This window comes from Lynx canadensis, chromosome B2, assembly GCF_007474595.2.
Source record: "Lynx canadensis isolate LIC74 chromosome B2, mLynCan4.pri.v2, whole genome shotgun sequence".
NCBI classification, from domain to species: Eukaryota; Metazoa; Chordata; class Mammalia; order Carnivora; family Felidae; genus Lynx; species Lynx canadensis.
Window position 1 is genome coordinate 4,162,731 of NC_044307.1, and position 19,839 is coordinate 4,182,569.

The 19,839-nt window shown below is 48.3% G+C and overlaps 1 protein-coding gene across 5 annotated transcripts in view; it reads right to left on the minus strand.

Moving 5' to 3' along the window:
• The window catches only part of CARMIL1 (capping protein regulator and myosin 1 linker 1), a 313,422-nt gene that overhangs the window by 22,481 nt on the left and 271,102 nt on the right, over positions 1–19,839 (minus strand). For all 5 annotated transcript variants that reach the window (XM_030314690.1, XM_032593106.1, XM_032593105.1 and 2 more), the window contains 2 exons: positions 19,570–19,766; positions 6,589–6,701 (listed from right to left, as the gene is read on the minus strand). In XM_030314690.1, the coding sequence (XP_030170550.1) occupies positions 6,589–6,701; positions 19,570–19,766 (310 nt within the window). The remainder of the gene's footprint in view (positions 1–6,588; positions 6,702–19,569; positions 19,767–19,839) is intronic.

Genomic DNA, 19,839 nt, shown 5'->3' on the forward strand with positions numbered 1-19,839 from the left:
CAGGCGCCCCTAGGTGTTTCTGTATTTAAATGCTCTGCTCACTTGCCTATTTATTCTACTTGTAAGAACTTTCAGAAGCTGGCTCCTCAAAGACTGAGGTGGGCAACAGCCTTATTTAATTTGACTGGTGCCAGAAAGGGCAAGATTCCCCCCAGAAGCACCTGAAATCCTTGCACAATCACTAGATAACACTTGAGATCCCACCCTCACTGCTTCACCCAAAGATGCGGGTCCTTGCTTAAATGGAATACCACCGAAAGAGGTTAACAGAGACCGTGAGCTTTGGGAGAGTTGGAACCAACAGAACATTCAGCACCGGGGGACTGGATGGGAAAAGAGTGAGTGAGATGGGCCAAGGGTTGGAGGTCTCACTGCCGCCTTTCGCTTACAGCCGGCAGACCCAATCCCCTTTAGCTCCTCTGAGTCTCCAGCGATCACAGCCAAAGGTTTAAAGAAAAGAAAAAGAAAAAAAAAAAAAAAAGGCAAAAGCCCCAGAGGGGAGGAAAGGCAAAACCAACAAACTTTGGAAGCCAAGAGAGTTGTGAGTGACAAGGGACGTAAGAGACTTGGGGCAGCCGACCTCTGGAGCAACAAGAGGGGTGACGAGAGGTGGAGGGGTGTGCGCGGGGCTCTAAGCACCTCTGGGAACAGAAGGAAGGGGAGGCCCCGGAGAGGGAGAGACACAGAAGCCCACTCGCCAAGCCCTCAGACCCTCCCCCCACACCAGAGACCAGAAGGGCCCCTTGGCGCCCAAGTTTCCCTGCCGGGGAGGGTGAGGGACAGACAGCAGGACGGCCGAAGAACGAGTGCTGTCGTGAGAACACGAGGCTCAGGTAGAGGGTGGCGGACCGTGGCACCCAAGACCTGCATCTCTGGCACACGGATCACTTCAGGCTGATTAAGAAATAGCAGACGCTGCAGAGGCTCTGAAAACTGAGTAGAAGTTGCCCTTTCAGAAGAAGCATTTATACTTATGGGAGAAATCTCCTTTGTCAGGGTGTCTCCTCTCGGGAGCAGGCAGAGGGGGAGAGCTGCATCTCTAGAAACTTCCCAGTGGAGAAGGTATAGACTTCAGTGTATACAACAACCTCACCCTGTTCACAGGCCTCTTCCTGGTGAGCTGCAAAACCCGTTCCCCAGCCCCCATCCCAATGTTTTTCTTTGGTCTTTAACTGAAAATGGTATTTAACGTGGCAGCTTGGGCCATTCTGGAGAGCTACTCAGTTTTTCTGGATCTCTCCCATGTGGATAGGAGGTATACATGTTTTTGAAATTCTTTCTTTTTTTTAGGGGTGGGGGAGAAGGACACAGAGAGAGAAAGAGAATCCCAAGCTAGGCAGGGAGTCTGACACAGGGCTCAATCTCGATCCCATGACCCTGGGATCATGACCTGAGCTGAAATCAAGAGTCAAATGCTCAAATGACTGAACCACACAGGCGCCCCATGTTCTTGAACTTCCGTTTTGTTTTTCTTCTGTTCATCTGTCTTGTATTACAGGTCTCAGCCTAGCTAGGCCTATCTCAGCCAAGAACCTAGAAGGGTATAGAGAAAATTATTTTTCCTCCCATACAATCCCAGGAAAGCCTGCATATTGGGACAGTGATACTCTCAGCTCCTTTCTCTCATTCTGGATCCTAGAATGGGGTGGCCAGGTTCATAGCCTCCAGGCAGAAGATCAAATTTCCTAACAAGCTCAAGAGAAAAGACCTGAAGATTCTGATAATCAGGGAGACTCCCGTCCAGCAAAATGGCCCAAGATGGGTAGTCTACATTGAAGTCCCCCAGTAGACAGGCTCTACTTGTTGCCAGATGAACTGGGGAGACCCTGGACCCTTGACTTGACCCAGCCTGTCCCAAAGATGTCACTGAATGCCCCTGCTCTCCTCATGAGCAAGAATTCAAGGGCAGACACAACACAGTGGATGAGTGACACAAGCAGGAAAGTTTATTGGAGCCAAAGTACACTCTCGAGGGGCGCCCGGCTCGCTGTCGGTGGAGTGTGCAACTCTTGATCTCGGGGTTGTGAGTTCGAGCCCCACATTGGGTGTAGAGATTACTTAAAAATAAAATCTTTAAAAAAACAAAACAAAGCAAGTACGCTCTCAAAATGTGAGAGTAGGTGAGCTCAAGTGACAGAGGTGTGCACTGGGGTTTGGGACTCTATCTTTTAACTGCAGTTGATAACAAGAGAGTAGAATATTCACTAATTGCAAGGGGAAGTAGGGTTTTGTGCCTCTTCTTCCTTATTTGGTAAGCGCTTCCTGTCCTGCCGGCTGCCATCTTGGGCCCCTCCTGTGTGAGGGGGCTTCTCAGGGACAGCGGCCCTCCAGGCGTCCTCTTAGACCCTAACTGCCTCTAACACACTCACCAACCTCCAAGCTCACTAGTGCCCTATCTCATTTCAAATGAAAGAGAAAAAAATTGCTGTGCTCATCAAACAAGCATAACAGAAAAATGTGATAGCAGAGGTATAAAACTCAAGACTGGAAGATACAGCTGAGGAAATTTTTCAGACAGTGAGGAAAAGGGGGGGCAGGGAATAGAAAGAATGAGAAAATGAGAGAGAAGAGGGAACACAAAAAAACTAGTGGATTAATAGAAGAAACGCATAATTTGAATCATGGATGTTTTAAGAAAAAGGATACAGAGAAAAAAGGAAGAAATCATGAAAAAAAAAAAATAAGTCAAGAAAAATTCCAGAACCAAAGGACATGAATTTCCAGATTAAAATGGTTCATCGGGGGCGCCTGGGTGGCGCAGTCAGTTAAGCGTCCGACTTCAGCCAGGTCACAATCTCGCGGTCCGTGAGTTCGAGCCCCGCGTCGGGCTCTGGGCTGATGGCTCGGAGCCTGGAGCCTGTTTCCGATTCTGTGTCTCCCTCTCTCTCTGCCCCTCCCTCGTTCATGCTCTGTCTCTCTCTGTCCCAAAAATAAATAAACGTTGAAAATAAATAAATAAATAAATAAATAAATAAATAAATAAATAAATAAATAAAATGGTTCATCGGTGCCTAGCGAATGTGTTAAAACAAAACGAAAAAACCCTACCCAGAGCCAAACATCATAAATTTCTGGGAACAAAGAAAAAATCCCAAATGCTTCCACAAAAGAGTAAAAAGAAAAATAAGTCACACAGAATCAGGGCTCATGATGACACTGGATCTGGAGGAGGCAGGCTGCCTCGAGATGGGCCACCTTGGCATGAAGATTATTTTGAGTTAAAAAGCCATTAAAACCCAACAGATTCAGGAAAAGTGCTTTGGGTTCCCCCTCAACTGCCTAGAAGAAGTTAGATAGGGGACCTGCTCCCGGAAAAGAGCTGTCACCACGGACAACTACACTACTATGAATGAGGGGTGGTTGATGGGGAGGGAAGGCCACTGAGTGGCCCAGCAGACATTTGTTTACCAAACATTTACTCTTCCTGAGAACTGCATTCCTTCCCTTTGAAGTCCCAGACCCCTGCTCCTTCTTAGTTCAGAATGACATACGTGCCTCACGTTGCCTGACTGTCTTCAGAATTTCGTGTCTGTGCGGATTCCCTGTACGTACTGGACTCTCTCCTGTCAATCTTCCTCATGTCAATTTGATTCTTAGTCCATCTAGAAGGAGCCTGAAGGGGACAGGGTTTTCTTGCTCCCCGGAAAGGCAGATTCTTGGCGCAACACTAGAAGCCAGGAGGCAATGGGACCAGGGTGTCAAGATTCTAAGGTAAAATGGATTCCAATCTAGAATTCTATACAGAGTCACAGTGTTAACCAACATGGGGGACTTTGAGGAGTCTCAGAAACTCCCCTCCCAAGCCCCCCTTCTCAGGAGGAACGTGGAGGTGGTCAGGCACCAAAATGAGGGAGTGAAAGAAAGAAGGAGGAGACACAGGGCAGGAAGGGCAGCAGGAAGACAGCAGGGGAATGGCCCCTCGTGCCACACGGAGTCGGTCAGGCAGCGAGGAAGGACTGGAGAGGAGATTTATACCTTTCTTGGAGATGCGTGGGATAGGGCAGTGACAGCAATAGGGAAAACCAAGCAAATGCAAAGGGGATAATTATTCACCGCAGGGAAAATAAAAGCTGTAAAGGAGAGGAAACACAACGACGGTGTAACTCAGCCATGAATATTTACATGGTCACGATGAAGTGAACACACTGATCTAACCAACAATTATGATAAACCACATAAGATGGGAGACGAAAAGAGCGTGTGTGGTGGGCAGAAGGGTCACAGTGTGTCAGAGATAAATTATCCTGTATAGTGAGAAGTTAACAGTCATACTTACTATCTAAAACTGAAAAACAGGAAACAGCAAAAAATGTTATTGAAGAATATGGAAGCAAAAATAAAAAAGAAACAGCTAAAGGCATAGGAATTAATTGCCTCTGGGGAGTAAGGAGTGGGGAAAGAAACAATGGAGTTTTGTGTGTGTGTGTGTGTGTGTGTGTGTGTGTGTGTGTGTGTGTGTCTTTTGGTAAAAAGCCTTGTACAACATCTGGCATTTTAAACTATGAGCATTTATAACTCTGATTTCCAAACTTTGTTCATACAGCTTACAGATTTACCTATGCCTAGCCCTTTACGTATCAAATTGACAGACATAAAACAAAATGAAATGAAAAACATAAATAAAAACTTCTAGTAGATTCCATCACTATTTGGTGAAAACTGATGTCTAATTCTGTTTGTGTACTGGAACATACTCCCAGAGCAGAATCTTTGTAGAGAGTGGATTGTGCACCTTGTTAAATTTGCCCCAACTTTCATTCAAAGCCTGTTACAGGAGGCATCCTACGGACACAGGGAATCACACGGAAGCAGGTGTAACACAAATGGTTCAGATCAAACGTGCATAAACCTCTCCACTGATGACATAACAACTTCTGAACTTTAGGAGGAGGGTCTGCGGTTTGCAGAGATACAGGCCAAGACGGTCCAAATTCATTCAACCAGCTGTGACTGTAGGCAGACTACAGACCACAGACTGTCAGACGCTGATGTTATCATGAACAGTAAGACCTAGGTGTTGCTCTGAAGAGAGCAGCATTCTAGGGGGAAAAAAGACTGGAAAGCACATCATGAAAAGGGACTTTCCAGTTGGCTCTGTTTATGTTGGTCTCACTTGAATCTTTTACATTGAAAATACATCTGTCCATTCCTCACACTGTAAAAAAATTTAAAGCCGAAGAAACTCTCAAAGGGTGACGTGTGCTCTAACAGGAAAAAAAAAAAAAAAAGAAGGCGGGGGAACCTGGGTGGCTCAGTCGGTTGAGCGTCAGGTCATGATCTCACGGTTCGTGGGTTCAGGCCCCATGTCGGGCTCTGTGCTGACAGCTCAGAGCCTGGAGCCTGAATCGGATTCTGTGTCTCTCTCTCTCTCTGCCCCTCCCCCAGTCATGCTCGCTCTCTCTCTCTCTCTCTCTGTCAAAAATAAATAAACATTAAAAGAAAAATTCTAGAAAAAAAAAGCGTTGGGTCAGCAGGAGAGAAAGAACAATTAATCTAGGGGGTGGGAGAGGAGCCATCGTGAGACAGCTTCAAAGACTGAGTGACATTTGAGCTGGTTCTTGAAGAATGGGGGCACGGCACCCTTCCTAGCACGCCAGGCTTCAAGGCCAGTGTCCAAGAAGACAAATAATTGGGCCCTGAAGCTTAGAACGTGCAGTTAAATTATACCGTTACGGATTTAAAAACTCACTTCTTTCCAACTCACCACCCTGCTGAAGCAAGATAAGGCACGTCCGTCTACAGAAGGGACCAGCTTCTTCCCTATCTGTGCCCAGCTGGCCCACCCTCGGTTTATCAGGATGGTTTCAATTCATTCCTGGATCTGAGACCTCAAGGTGGAGAACACTTCACAGACACAAATGCGTGTTAAGAGCGTATCTGGGGACAGATCTGCATTTCAGTCGGGGATTAAATAACTGGCTACAAATGATGCTGAACGCTAGAATGTCCCGGGTTAAATGACTGTTAATAAAAGTTCAGGGAAGAACTGTCTTTTAAGGAAACACGACTCAGGAATAAGAAAATGAAGAAACATCTCGGAAGCTGCCCCTGACGCCTCTTCGCTATTTCTGTTGTCATTCTGATGCTACTGAGGCTGTGCCATTTAGCAATGCTACGGGGCCCCCCACGGACCTCAAATGATGAACAAGGAGACTTTAGGAATAAGTAATGTCAGCTGTCAAAGTTCACCACCCTGCCATGAAGGGGTCGTGACAGTGATAAAGCCCTAAACAGATACCTTGCTATGTTCTGTGCTCTATTTTGGAACAGCACAATGGTTCGCAAACTGAAGCATGCCTCAGTGTGCCCTGGGGGCTTAATAAAGTACAGACTGCCTGGTCCCACGTCCAGAGTTTCTGAGTCAGTGGGTCTGGGGTAGTGGCTTCGGAATTTGCATTTTCAGTAAGTTCCCAGTTGACAGTGAGGATTGCTGGTCTGGAGATCACATTTTGCAAATCATGCGAAGAGGAAATCCCACGTAATGTATATAAATAAAACAAACAAACCTTGGAAGAGTAAGTTGAGTTGCAACTTAAGAACTTACAGGTGAATCCAACAGTATTATTAGTGACAGGACTCTGAACTCACTTGGAATCCATCTTGGTCACCTTCTTGGTGAAAAATTCATCCACACCTTCGTCCACTCTCCCCATGAGGCCGTTCTGTTCCCCATCTTGGGAGACTACGCTGGAAGCGCAGACCTGCAGACCAAACGGGCGAAACGGCAATTTACGGTCAACGTCACTCGGCAAACATGACCGTCGCATTCGAGGCACCGCGACAGGGGCCCCGGGAAGGACAGGACTGGCTGAGCAGGGCCCTCACGTGCTACGGGAATGCAAATCGCGTGTGCAACTGTGGCAAGGGCAGGAGGCAACAAAAGTGAGGAATGCACCAGGACCGCAGAGCCTGGTGCGGGGTTGACGCTGGTGGGCGCGTCAGAGGCGGTGGCCGGGAAGAGCCCAGCTTCCTACAGGCGGAGAGAGCATTGCGGGTGATCTGAGGGCAAAGGGAATGCACGGAAAAAAGGCGACAGGTGCTAGGGCCTGACTGGAGATGACCCCAGGGGCCAGGGGCCAATGGAGCGTGGGTGGGTTCAGCTGCTAGGCACAAACCCCGGCAGACGCGAACAGTGGCCACTCGGGTCCCCTCCCCTGCTTCCTTTCTTTCTTGCGGGAAGAAGCCTGATTTCAAGGTGTGAGTACTTATTTGCAGAAGCCAAACCCCATAACTGTATCGCCTGTGACTGGTAGGCATGGCGTAGGATATGATGCTGGTGAGACAGAAGGGAAATCTGCCAGGGGCTCGGGAGCACGGTTTGCTGCAGACAGAGTATATTTTTTCTGCCTGGTTATACGTGGGAGGATGTGATGTGTGAGCTGCAGCGGCCACCTGGGGCTCAAGGGGGTACAAGCCTGAGGACAAAAGCCAACATGTGGAGGACGACCGAGCAGACGGCAGAAAACATCCAGGTGCTGGAGCTTTGCTGCTGAATAAGCCAGTCCTTGATCCTGAGACTTCTGGGTTTCTTGTTGAGAAAATCAGGATTTCTCACTGTTGAAGCCATCTTTAGTCGCATATCGTTATCTCTAGCTGAACGAATGCTTTCCAACTAATGATACAAGGACCAATGGTGAACAGCCTTGAATCTCGCACGAAAGAGTGTGGAATTCACTCCGTAGGCGATAGGGACCCCACAGAAGCGTGGCACGGCCCAACCTGTATTTTGCTTAGATAATTCTAGAGCAGCATGAAGTTGGAGAAGCCAGGGACTGTAAGTAGGGGAATCTGATTTTTTTTTTTTACATTTATTCATTTTTTGAGAGACACTGAGTGAGAACGCGCAGGGGGAGACAGGGAGACACAGAACCTGAAGCAGACTCCAAGCTCTGAACTGTCAGCACAGAGCTGGACACGGGGCTCGAACCCACGAACCGTGAGATCATGACCTGAGCCGAAGTCGGACGCTTAACCGACTGAGCCCCCCGGGCACCTCTGTAAGTAGGGGAATCTGTTCAGGAACACAAAAAGAGATTCCTGTAATAGTCTAGTCTGATCTGGAGGAGGTGAGGAGCAAATTAAGGCCTGGAGAAACGAGAGTACCAAGAAAGGAGCTGCCTCAGATGATGTCGAAGTTTCTAGGCTGGGTGAATGGGAGCACGATTCTAGGGAACATAGGTCAAAAGGCCAGATTTGGGGAAGACGACGATGAGTGCAATTTCTGACAAGCATCTGAGGTGCTGTGGGAAACCCAGGGTCAGGGGTCCAGCAGACGCTTCAAAGCTTGGGTCTCAGGAGAGGAAATCACTTACCAAGTTAGCAACTGTCTTTGAATGGAAATCTCACAGTGAGCTCAGCAATATGTCTGATTTGCGTCTGCAATGGTGTATTAGGTCAATATTTTACACCCAGCGGTTGTAGGCCCTTGAGAAAGAGGGCTTGTCTTGCCCATTCCTTTGGGCACAAGGGCAAATTCTCCTGTGGCTGGGCTATCTGGTCTTGGAGGTCTTGCCACAGAGTGGTGGGGAAGTGGCTTTCTGTAATCCTGATGTGCAAGTGTCAAGTTGCCTCTAGGGGAACTTGGCTGAGGTCTGCAAAGACCTCTGTGTGCGCTGTTTAAAGAAAAAACTGATCATTTGCTTTAGGCAGTTATATCCATTTCACTCGCTGGGAAATCTCCATTATGAACGTGAGCCGTGTGTTTGAGCTCATGTTTGCCAACCGCTGAACATGAGCAGATAACAGATATGGGACAAAAGGACGCTGTGAATAAAAACAATTCTATTTCTCCTCGGGATGGTGCTTTATATCGGAGCAAGGCTTTCCCGGGTCTTCTAACAGAGCAAACAATCAGCTGAGTTGTAGAATTCAGCTATGGCCAGAGAGCTCACGAGTAACTTTTACCACAAAAGGGAAAGGAGCACCGAACTGGCTCAGGGTTAGCACTTTTCCTCTTGTAAAACAATGGAGAGGGGGCTCTCCACAGTAATAATGGTTCCCTGTGTTTGTACAATGCTTCATGGTTTACACGTGTCTTGCACCGTATGATTTCATTTTCATTTGTACCTTCTGCACTGAAAAGGAAAGATAGTTTTATCGTAGTATTTGGTTAGTCACAGCAAACAGGGGGCTCAGAGGGCGAGGGGGACCCACGCAGGTCACCTGAATGATAGATGGGAAGGGTAGGAGCCCAGGACGTACGGTCCTAACACGGGCCTTCCGTCCAGTGCGCCCACGCTTCCCCTCCGAGGCTTCCTCTCAAATTCCCTTTCCCATTCTGAGAAAAAAAAAATTACTTTCTACTAGCATAAATTTCTCCTCTTAGCCCTTTCCTTGCTTCCTGCTTTGACATGGAATTCACCGCTAGCACAGCAAGTTCTCTGGGGTCAGGGAGGAAGGACATCGATGGGTTTCAGTCATGGAGGTCCACGGGGCCCAACAAGCAGCCTGCTTTCCTGCAGGACGAGCGCTTTCAGGGCTGGGTGGACCACAGAGGTGATCCCCCAGGCCGACCGGGTCACGCTAGACACGAAGACACTGCGAGCAGAGAGGTTATGGGAAGTCCAGGATCACCAGGAGACCTTCCAGGGGATGTGGTTTAAAATGCATCGGTTAAGATAGGAAGTGGCGATGTCGGCAGCTTGTATGAAGAGCGGCACAAAAACCGAACGCAAAAACGAAATGCAGTTTGTCAAAACGGTTCGAGGTCAAACACACACGCCGTTTCAGCTCAATTTCTAGCAAAAGGAAAGGAAAGGGACATACAGACATCAGAAGTTCTCCAAATCCCATTTGACTTTGGTCTTTCTATCAAGGAGAATACATTTCAGGCTAAAAAGTGTGGCACGGGGACGCCTGGGTGGCTCAGTCGGTTAAGCGTCCAACTCTTGACTTTGGCTCAGGTCACGGTCTTCACAGTCTGTGAGTTCGAGCCCCGCATTGGGCTCTGTGCTGACAGTGCTGAGCCTGCTTGGATTCTCTTTCTCCTCTCTCTCTCTGCCCCTCCCTGCCTCTGTTTCTCAAAATAAATAAACATAAAAAAATTTTCTTTTTCATTTAAAAAATTAAATAAAAAAAATAAGTAAAAAGCGTCGTGTAGTTACTGGGAGAGGGGAGCAGAAGCCCCCTCCCCAGCCAGTCGGAACAGATTGCATCTGTACTCACAGAAAGGCTTCTGCAAACAAAACAGGGCATCGGAATGGCTGCTGGCGGTATTTGACAAATCAAGAAGGTAGATCTTGCGCCTCTGGGGGATGAATACAGGCTAAAAGGACCATTTGTGAGTGCTTAGAGGATAAGCCGGTGATTATGAGCACTAATGACAATTCAGACCACCCTCCGCCAGGATTATGAAGATGAACGTGCCAGGGAGACACCGTGGGTGGTGCACCTGGCTTCTGACAGGAGCTGTCAGACCTCTAGTAATGTCTCCACAGGCCGCACGGAGAGAGATGGGCAGGAAGGAAGGACAGTTAGCGTATTATTAGTAACTCTGAACACACACACACACACAGAGCGCTAATTAGCGAGCCGAACAGTCCTGGAATCTTACGTGCATACGTTAGGCAGTAAGAAACAGGCGGCAGTGAGAGCTAAGCGGTCGGATCAGGAAATAAGGGACCCAAAAGACATAAAATGAAGGAACTATAATAAAAACGTAAGGCAAAAATTAATGAGCTTACGAGGACTAATAAAACTAAAAGATGATTCTCCAAAAAAAGACTAATAAAAGAGCGAGCCTCACAAAATTAGGAGAGAAGCATGAAAATATATCAGAAATGAAAAAAAACATGGGGCACAGAAACACGATACAGGAGAGATTAAAAAGTTATGAGAATTCTATACACGACTAAATGAACGATTAGACTAAGTGGACAAAATCCTAGAAAAATATGAATGGCCAAAATGGTCTCAAGGAGAATTAGGTAATCTGATTAGACCTATAACGAAAGGCATCAAATCCCTACGAAAGGAATTCTGCACAGAAGTATCCACCTGCGCACACACAACACATCGGGCCCAGATGGCTCCCCAGGAGAGGAACAGAAAATCTCTGCTGTGTACAAACTGTCCCAGAGAATAGGAAAGGAGAATTTCTGAACTAATTTTATGAAGATGGTATAATTCTGAAACCCAAAGCAGATGGATGGTCTAGACGAGAATAAGAAAACTATAGATCTCTCTTCTTTACGCACATAGATTAAAAAATCCCAATAAAATATGGTAAACGAAGCCCAGCAGTATATTAAAACAAAGCAAGAATATACACCTGAAATGAATATAACACTGTATGTTAATTATACTAGGATTAAACAAAAAAGCAAGAGTATCATGATTATTAAGAATGGTATACAACATTAGAAAGGTCGGTCAGTGCAATTCACCACGACAGCAAAACAAAAGAGAAAAATAAATGATCAATTTCCAGAACTACTGAACAAGAAGCCAATCAAATTAAACTGCTATTCATTGAAACCAAATGTAGCAAACTAGGAAGGAAACTTTCTCAACTGATTAAATAACCACAGAAATGGCTACACGCGCCTACCCAGTTTGTATGCTCTCCTCTACTCAGTATCAAAACCCGACCAAGTGAAACACATTATCTTCCCAGGTGTTCTTGCACCTGAGGCTCGAAATACGGCTCATGACATGCCTGAGAGTAAAACCAATACCAGTCACTGAGGTGGTTACAGCTATTAAAAAACTCACTCTCACCACGTTTACTCAACACAGTACTGAAAGTCCTGGCCACAGCAATCGGACAACAAAAAGAAATAAAAGGCATCCAAATTGGTAAGGAAGAAATACAGCTTTCACTAGACATGACACTATACATAGAAAAATTGCTAAAGATTCCACCAAACAATTATTAGAACTGATAAATGAATTCAGTAAGGTTGCAGGATACCAAATCAATATACAGAAATCTACTGCATTTCCATACACTAATAATAATGTAGCAGAAAGAGAAATTTAAAAAAAAACAATCCCAGGGCGCCTGGGTGGCTCAGTCGGCTAAGCGGCCAACTTCGGCTCAGGTCACGATCTCATAGTTTGTGAGTTCAAGCCCCAGGTCGGGCTCTGTGCTGACAGCTCAGAGCCCGGAGCCTGCTTTGGATTCTGTGTCTCCCTCTCTCTCTCTCCCCCTCCCCTGCTCATGCTCTGTCTCTCTCAAAAATAATTAAACATTAAAAAAATTGAAAGAAGAATCCCATTTACCAATGCATCAAAAAGAATAAAACGTCTAGTGATAAACTTAATCATGATGGTGAAACATCCTTACTCGAAAAACTATAGAACACTGAGGAAAAAACTGAAAATGAGAACACAAATGGAAAGAAGGTCCATGCTCATGGATTGGAAAAACAAATATTGTAGGATGTCCATACTATTCAAAGCAATCTACAGATTTAATGCATTCCCTATGAAAATACCAACAGCATTTTTCTAAAAACTAGAACAAATACTAAAATTTGTATGGACTGCAAAAGACCCCAAATAGCCACAGCACTCCTGAAAAAGAACAAAACTGGAGGTATCACCACCCCAGATTTCAAGACATATGACAAAGGTGTAACAATCAAAACAGTATGGTACTGGCACAAAAACGGACACACAGATCAACGGAGCAGAACAGAGAGCCCAGAAATAAACCCACAATTATATGGTCAATTAATCCTCAACAAAGGAGGCAAAAATATGCAGTGAGAAAAAGACAGTCTCTTCAACAAATTGTGTCGGGACAACAGGACAGCAACATGCAAAAGAATGAAACGGGACCACTTTCTCACATCATATACAAAAGTAAACTTGAAATGGATTAAGGACCTAAATGTGAGGCTTGAAATCAGACAATAATTTTATGACCATTGGCCAGAGCAACAATTTTCTAGATGTGTCTTCTGAGGTAAAGGAAACAAAAGCAAAAATAAAACTCTTGGGACTACATCAAAATAAAAAACTTCTGTACAGCAAAGGAAACAATCAACAAAATTTAAAGACAACCTACTGAATGGGAGAAAATATTTGCAAATGACATATCCCTTATAGGGTTAGTGACAAAGATATATAAAGAACATCTACAACTCAACACACACACACACACACACACACACACACACACACACACACCCCAAATAATCCAGAAGACACGAACAGACACTTCTCCAGAGAAGACATCCAGGGGGCCAACAGACACATGACTACATGCTCAACATCACTCATCATCAGGGGAACGCAAAACAAAACCACAATGGGGTATCGCCTCACACCTGTCAAATCAAACACAAGAAACAACGAGTGTTGGTGAGGATGTGAATAAAAAGGAACCCTCATGTGCTGCTGGTGGGAATGCAAACTGGTGCAGTCACTGTGGAGGTTCCTCAAAAAACTAAAGAATTACCACATAATCCAGTAATTTCACTACTGGGTAGTCACCCAGAGAATACGGAAACCCTAATTCAGAAAGCTATCGCACCCTTGTGTTTACTGCAGCCTTATTCACAACAGCCAAATGACGGAAGCAGCCCAAGTGTCCACCTATAAATGAGTGTATAAAGAAGATATGGTACACATAAGGTATGGAACATTGCTCAGTCATTGAAAAGAATGTAATCTTGCCAAATCTTGCCAGAGACATGGATGGAGCTCGAGTGTATTATGCTAGTGAAATAAGTCAGTCAGAGAAAGACAAATACCATATGACTTCACCCGTATGTGGAATATAACAAACAGGAAAAAAAAAGAGACAAACCAAAAAACCAATTCTTAACTACGGAGAATACACTGATGGTTCCCAGAGGGAGGTAGGGGGGAGGAATGGGGGAAATAAATGAAGGGGACCGGACAAGACGACATTGAAATTCCTTCCAGCCTTGTGGTACCGTCATTTGAAACACGTGGGAGATGACAGATTACTGGGATTTGGTCGGTTTTAATCAGAGTTGGCTAACTTCGTCCCTGGGCTAAGCAGTGTGGGGCCGCGCCAGAAACGGGGCCGGCTGACGCTGACGTGTCAGGTGGAGCAAAGCCACTGCATGATGTACGGTAATAACTCAGAGGGTGACCACAGGCAGGTCGGTTACTTGCCCTGGGCGTCCCACTCCCTTGAACAAGGAGTAGATCGTCCGTAGAATTCCTTCCAGTGGAGAAGCGGCTAGTTAGCGGCCCGCGCAGCTAGAACCTGGCTTCTGAATCTCATTCTGCTGTGCAGATTTTTTTTAACACGCTTATTTTTGAGAGAGTGAGCGAGAGAGCAGGGGAGGGGCAGAGAGAGAGGGAGAGAGAGGATCCAAAGCAGGCTCTGTGCTGAGAGCAGCGAGCCCGACGCGGGGCTCAGACCCACCCGCCGCGAGATCATGACTTGAGCCAAAGTCGGACGCTTAACCCCTGAGTCACCCAGGCGCCCCTCAATGGTTTTTCCTTTAGGGGATGCTTTTCCCCTGTGGGGGCGCCAGGCGAGGGCAGCAGAGGCGGTAGCTAACGGGCAGTGGATGGGTACGAAGCCCGGGCGAGCACGCTGGCCCCGGCCCGTTGGGCGTCATGGTCAGATTCTCAGGCTTCCGAGGGGCAGCGACCCGGCCAAGCTCTGGCTAATGGTATCACTGTCAGACCGGCCTATCAAACCTCCTGGTGTGAACCTGAGTGCCTCCTGTCATCCTCCAGCTGAGCGGACGGGACTCCAAGGACCAAAGACGAGGAAGAACCGTAAACGAAAGCAGCCTGGGTCCCCGAATGACCTCCGTGGGGTCCCCTGGCCAGACATGCGCACGTCGGACTATGATGTGAGCAAGAGGCACATTCTAAAATACCAGGGACTTGTCCTAATATCCACCCCCACTACCCTTCCCTCTCCCACCTGTCGTGCCCTTCCACAGGTACGCGGGCACACCCTGGTGCTTGGAAAATGGCATCGCCACTCTTCGTTTACCCACGTGAAGCTCCCAGCCCCGAGGCAGACTCTCTAAAAGTCATTTCCACTAGGGGCGTAATTTTTGAATGTGAATTTTTATAAAATAGTTGGCTTGCTCCTTAATGAAATCAGTAAAAAATTCACCAAATTAGAGTAGCTAAGGGTGATACGCATCCATTTCTAGGGACATTCTTCTCTTCTCCTCCACTACAGTGTCAGGGAAGGGGAACAGAAGACAAAGGGGAAAGCAAATATTAATATAGTAAAGACAGTTAATATTAATAAAACGGGAATACTAGCTCTGAGGAACAATATTTACATTTAATAAAGGACTGTATACTTTTATTCCATTTTTTCTCATGACAGCTCAATAATGTGGGCAGGATTTTATTTTATTATTTTTTAATGTGCATTTATTTGAGTGTGAGCAGGGAAGGGGAGAGAGGGGGAGAGAGAGAGAGAGAAAGAGAGAGAGAATATGAATCCCAAGCAGACTCCACACTGCCAGCCCAGACCCCGATGTGGGGCTCGAACCCATGAGCCATGAGATTATGACCTGAGCCGAAATCAAGAGTTGGGCACTGAACTGACCGAGCCCCCCAGGCGCCCCAGTGCTGGTATTTTAGAAGCAAGCTTAGAAAGATCCCATGTCCAGACACACATTGCCAGGGAAAGAGAGAACCTGCCAGAGCTCCAGCTCACGTCTGTCTCTCACAACTGCACTCCGAGATTCAAGTCTACAGACGAAGCAGCCACAATGTAATGTTGAAGTGTTCTTACATACACATTAATGAAATGCAAAAAAAGAAGAAACTGGTATATTTTATCTCGTCATTAAAATAAATTGGGGTGTTTTTTTTCGTTTGTTTTTACAGAGGTTCAGTAAAGACTTAAAATGTACAGGTAAAATGTCTGTATCAATTATTCCTAAGATGTCTGGTAGTTTAGAAGCACTGTAGTTTGACCGAAGATTGAATTTTTATTATTTTTTAAAAATAGTTGTCTACTCTTCATATCTATGTAGATATTTATTTGTGTATTTTTGGCACAGGAACCAAAGTTACGACACAGTAATCCAAGTTTGGCCCCACAGAAACGGACACGTTGGCATTTAACTTAGCCTTGTGGGCTATCAGAGTGCACATGTGGCCTTTGTCCTGGTTCCTGACACAGAGTTTCTAAAATCCTTGCCATCTCCTGAGTGACAGAGCTAATGGGGGCATCTTTTGATACTTAGAGCAAGCCCTTTCCAACCGTTTCTGAGTTTACGATAAAAAGCTTGGGGGCCCCCAGGCAGCTTCAGGATAAGGGCTGGTTGTCAGAGAAACCAGCCACATAATAGGACAGCTGGAACTTCCAGCCCGATCCCTGACCCCGGGGAGGGACGAGGGCCTGGTGACGGAGCTGGTCACCAACGACCAACGATTTCATCGTGCCCAAGCCTACTTAACGGAACCTCCACGAACACCCCCAAGTGATGAGGTTGGCAGAGACCCCGGGGACACACGGAGGTGTGTGTGTGGGTGACCTGCCCAGAGAGGGGCTTCTCTCACCTCAGCCTACACATCTCACCCATGTGGCTGTCCCTGAGCCGCGTCCTTTACGATCAACCGGTAGTAGTAAGTAAAGTGTCTTCGTGAATTCTTCTAGCAAATTATCATACCTGGGGAGCAGCGTGTGGGACCCTCTCTAGAATTTACAGTCAGCTGCTCAGAAGTACAGATGACACGCTGGGACTGGTGTCTCAAGTGGGGGTGCCCCTGAGCCCCTAACCTGTGGGGTCCAGCTTAACTCCAGGTAGTGCCAGAGCTGAACTGTAGGACGCTCAATTGGTGTCCAGAGTTGAAGAATTAGTTGGGGAAGGGGGTGCCGGGTGGGGGAACCCACACATTTGGCGTCAGAAATGCTAAAAGTAAAAAGAAAAGGAAAGCCACACCTTGGTTCTGAGCATTCTGATACTTAGGAAGGCTCGTAGGGGCATCCGAGGTCAAGGGCAAGCGCTAGAAAGTTAAAACAGACTTAGGACAGACGGAGTCTCCTCGGTCCGAGCAAAAGCAAACCAAGCAGCAACAGAAGTGACCATCGCTACGGAACGCTAGTGAGGAAGACAAACCGTCAGCCCCTCATCCTCAGCTGAAAACGGGGCCACGTCGCGGCCTCGAGACACAGGAAGACACTTTGAAAACCGCAAGCGCTGTGGCATCCGAGGTTCGTCCAGTTTCGCCGCGAGCCCAAAGGGAAGCGAGCCGCGCCAGTTTCTCACCTGCCAGACCTCTGGGAAGAAGCCAGATGGCCTCGGAGCCACGGCCACAGCCCTCCGCTTCAGGACACAGCCCGGGTCCCGGCAGGGCTCCCAGGATGGGACAGCCCGAGCCCACGCGGCCCGGCTCCGCCGTGGCCGAAGCTAAACCCTCCGCGGCGTATGCCTGTGCGTCCCTCCACGAGGACCCTATCTCAGCCGTCTTCCCTCCCCTTCTTGGTTTTTAAATACGTCCACAATATTCTCTTTCTGTGGGTCACTGACTTCATCAAGGAAACGCTTCTGCCGCCGTTTTGCGTACAAGTTACGCTGCTAATGACTCTCTACGCGGAGAGAGCCACAGAGGGGCCGTTTATTCAGTAACCACCTCGAATCCAGAGTGGGGGAGGTCATCTTTTCCCCTATCTAAAAAGGCCTCATTTAAAAAAAGTTCGGAGCGCCTGGGTGGCTCAGTCGGTTAAGCGCCGGACTTTGGCTCAGGTCATGACCTCACGGTTTGTGGGTTCGAGCCCCGTGTCAGGCTGCGTGCTGACAGCTCAGAGCCCGTGGAGCCTGTTTCGGATTCTGTGTCTCCCTCTCTCTCTCTGCCCTCCCTCACTTACGCTCTGTCTCTCTCTCAAAGATAAACAAACACTTAAGAAATTAAAAAAAATAAAAATAAGATTTGTAAAAGTGTATTCTTCTAAGAATATGTAACAGTGGACGAAAAAGTTAAAATCAAGTAAATCAGAAAACAAAGCACTAAAGCTGTTTCCTTGTTTTTTTTGGGAAACCAGGTCATGCTTTTCAGATTCCAATGAGAAATTAACCAACACAAGAAGCCTGAACAGGGATGAATAAATGATTGACCGTGCACATAATTATTGTGACCTTTACCCATCGACTCCAGTCATCCACACGGCATCCTCTAAGTACCTCTGACCCTCCACCCTATTCTGAAACCACACTCACCACTGAGCATAAATCCAAGGGTAATAAACTACCTGCCTTCCTACATGAGGCTTAGAGACAAGGAGGAGAGAGTGCTTCGAAAACACTATAACAAGAGCTAGAAAGGCAGCTATAACAGTCATGAACAGCAGGCACTGGAAGAGCCACGGCCTCCATGGCAGGTTGTTCAGGCGGGGCACTGTGCACATCCGGTCTGTGAGAATGGCCTCCCCTGGAGTCCTACAAGCACAGCCTTACGGGAGCACAGACGTAGAGACCGAGAGGGCTTCCTGGCACACTGAGGCAAGAGGAGATCTGAAAGATGAGTGGTTGTCAGCCCAGGAGGTGTGTGGGGCGGGGAGGGGAAGTGACGAGGAAAAGGCTACAGCTCTGCAGGACTGAGACACTGGGTGGGAAGCAGCAAAGGCAGGGATGACAAGGAGGAAGGCAGAGGAGGTCTGGGTTGGGACCGGGACCTGGGGTCTCATGAGGATCATATCTGGGTTCCTGACTCGTCACCTGTGATGCGCCATGGCGGACAGGGAAGTGAGTGGAAGGCGGGTTCACAGGGAGAGACGCACCCAGTTTTGAACGGCCTGAGCCCGAGGTGCTCTGGGACGCTGACGTTGAGGAGGCAGGTGACTATTTGACTCTAGAGCAGACAGGGCAGCGTCAGCCACGGACTGTAACCCCGGGTTCTGCCCACACGGCCCAGGCAGCAAGAAACACACTCCAAGACGTCACCGGAATGGGGGGGGGGTTGAAAAGGAAGCCCGTGGCGACACCAAGCCCACGGGAAGTGGTTTCGGGAAGGATGCAGTTTTCTTTGTCAAGTAACCACTGAGACCCGGCGGAAGGGGATTAGGTCAGCGGGGACAGGGCGGCCGCAGAGGCGGGTGGGGACACGGCAGAGATTCCGGGGGACCGCAGGGGAAGGGAGATGGGGACAGAGACCCCGGGGCCAACCTTGGAAAGGAGAGGGGAGACGTGCGCCCGGGAGGGGCACGGGGTAAGCTACGTGAAGGCCATGCGGCACAAACCGTCCCACCCTGTCCCGCAGGGGACACGGGGTGTGGTCTCCGCGCTGCCCCGGGAACCCCGCTTCGCCACCCGGGCTGGGCAGGTGAGCGAGGAGGAGGCAGGCGCGGCCGGGGGGGGGGCAGAGGTGGGCACCCTCGAGTCAGTCACACACCAGTTCTTCGGCGCCTCCTTGCCCCCCGTCCGCATCAGACGTCGCAGGCTGCTGGACGGAGTCCACTGGGCTCCCGCACGGGACCGCGACTTTTCTAAGGATTTCTTCCAAGGGCGACTCCGCTCCGAGGCCCTGGGCGCTCGACCGCATGATCTTTTCCCCAACCGCCGAGCGCCCAGCAGAGACACGGGCTTGGAGGTCGTGCGGGGGGTCCGTCCCCCGCGCTCCCCCTGGGTCGGGAGGGGTGGGGGGTGGGGGGCCCGGTCCACCTACCGCCGCCTGGGTGGGCTGCTGCTTCTTGTTCCGCTTCGGCCTTAACTTGGTGAAGTGTTCCAGTTTCTTCCCTTCTTCAGAAGGCAGCTCGGAGATGAGCCCCGAGCTCCGCTTCTCCTGCCGGGCGGACGGGAGGGGCGGGTCTTCGATGTGGATGGGCACCTCCTCCAGAGCTTTGTCGAGGTCAAACTCCATCTCTGAAACGAAGCAGAGCCCCGGGCCTAAGCTGAGTGCCTCCGGATGGGCTGCGGAATTCCTAAAGGTCACGTC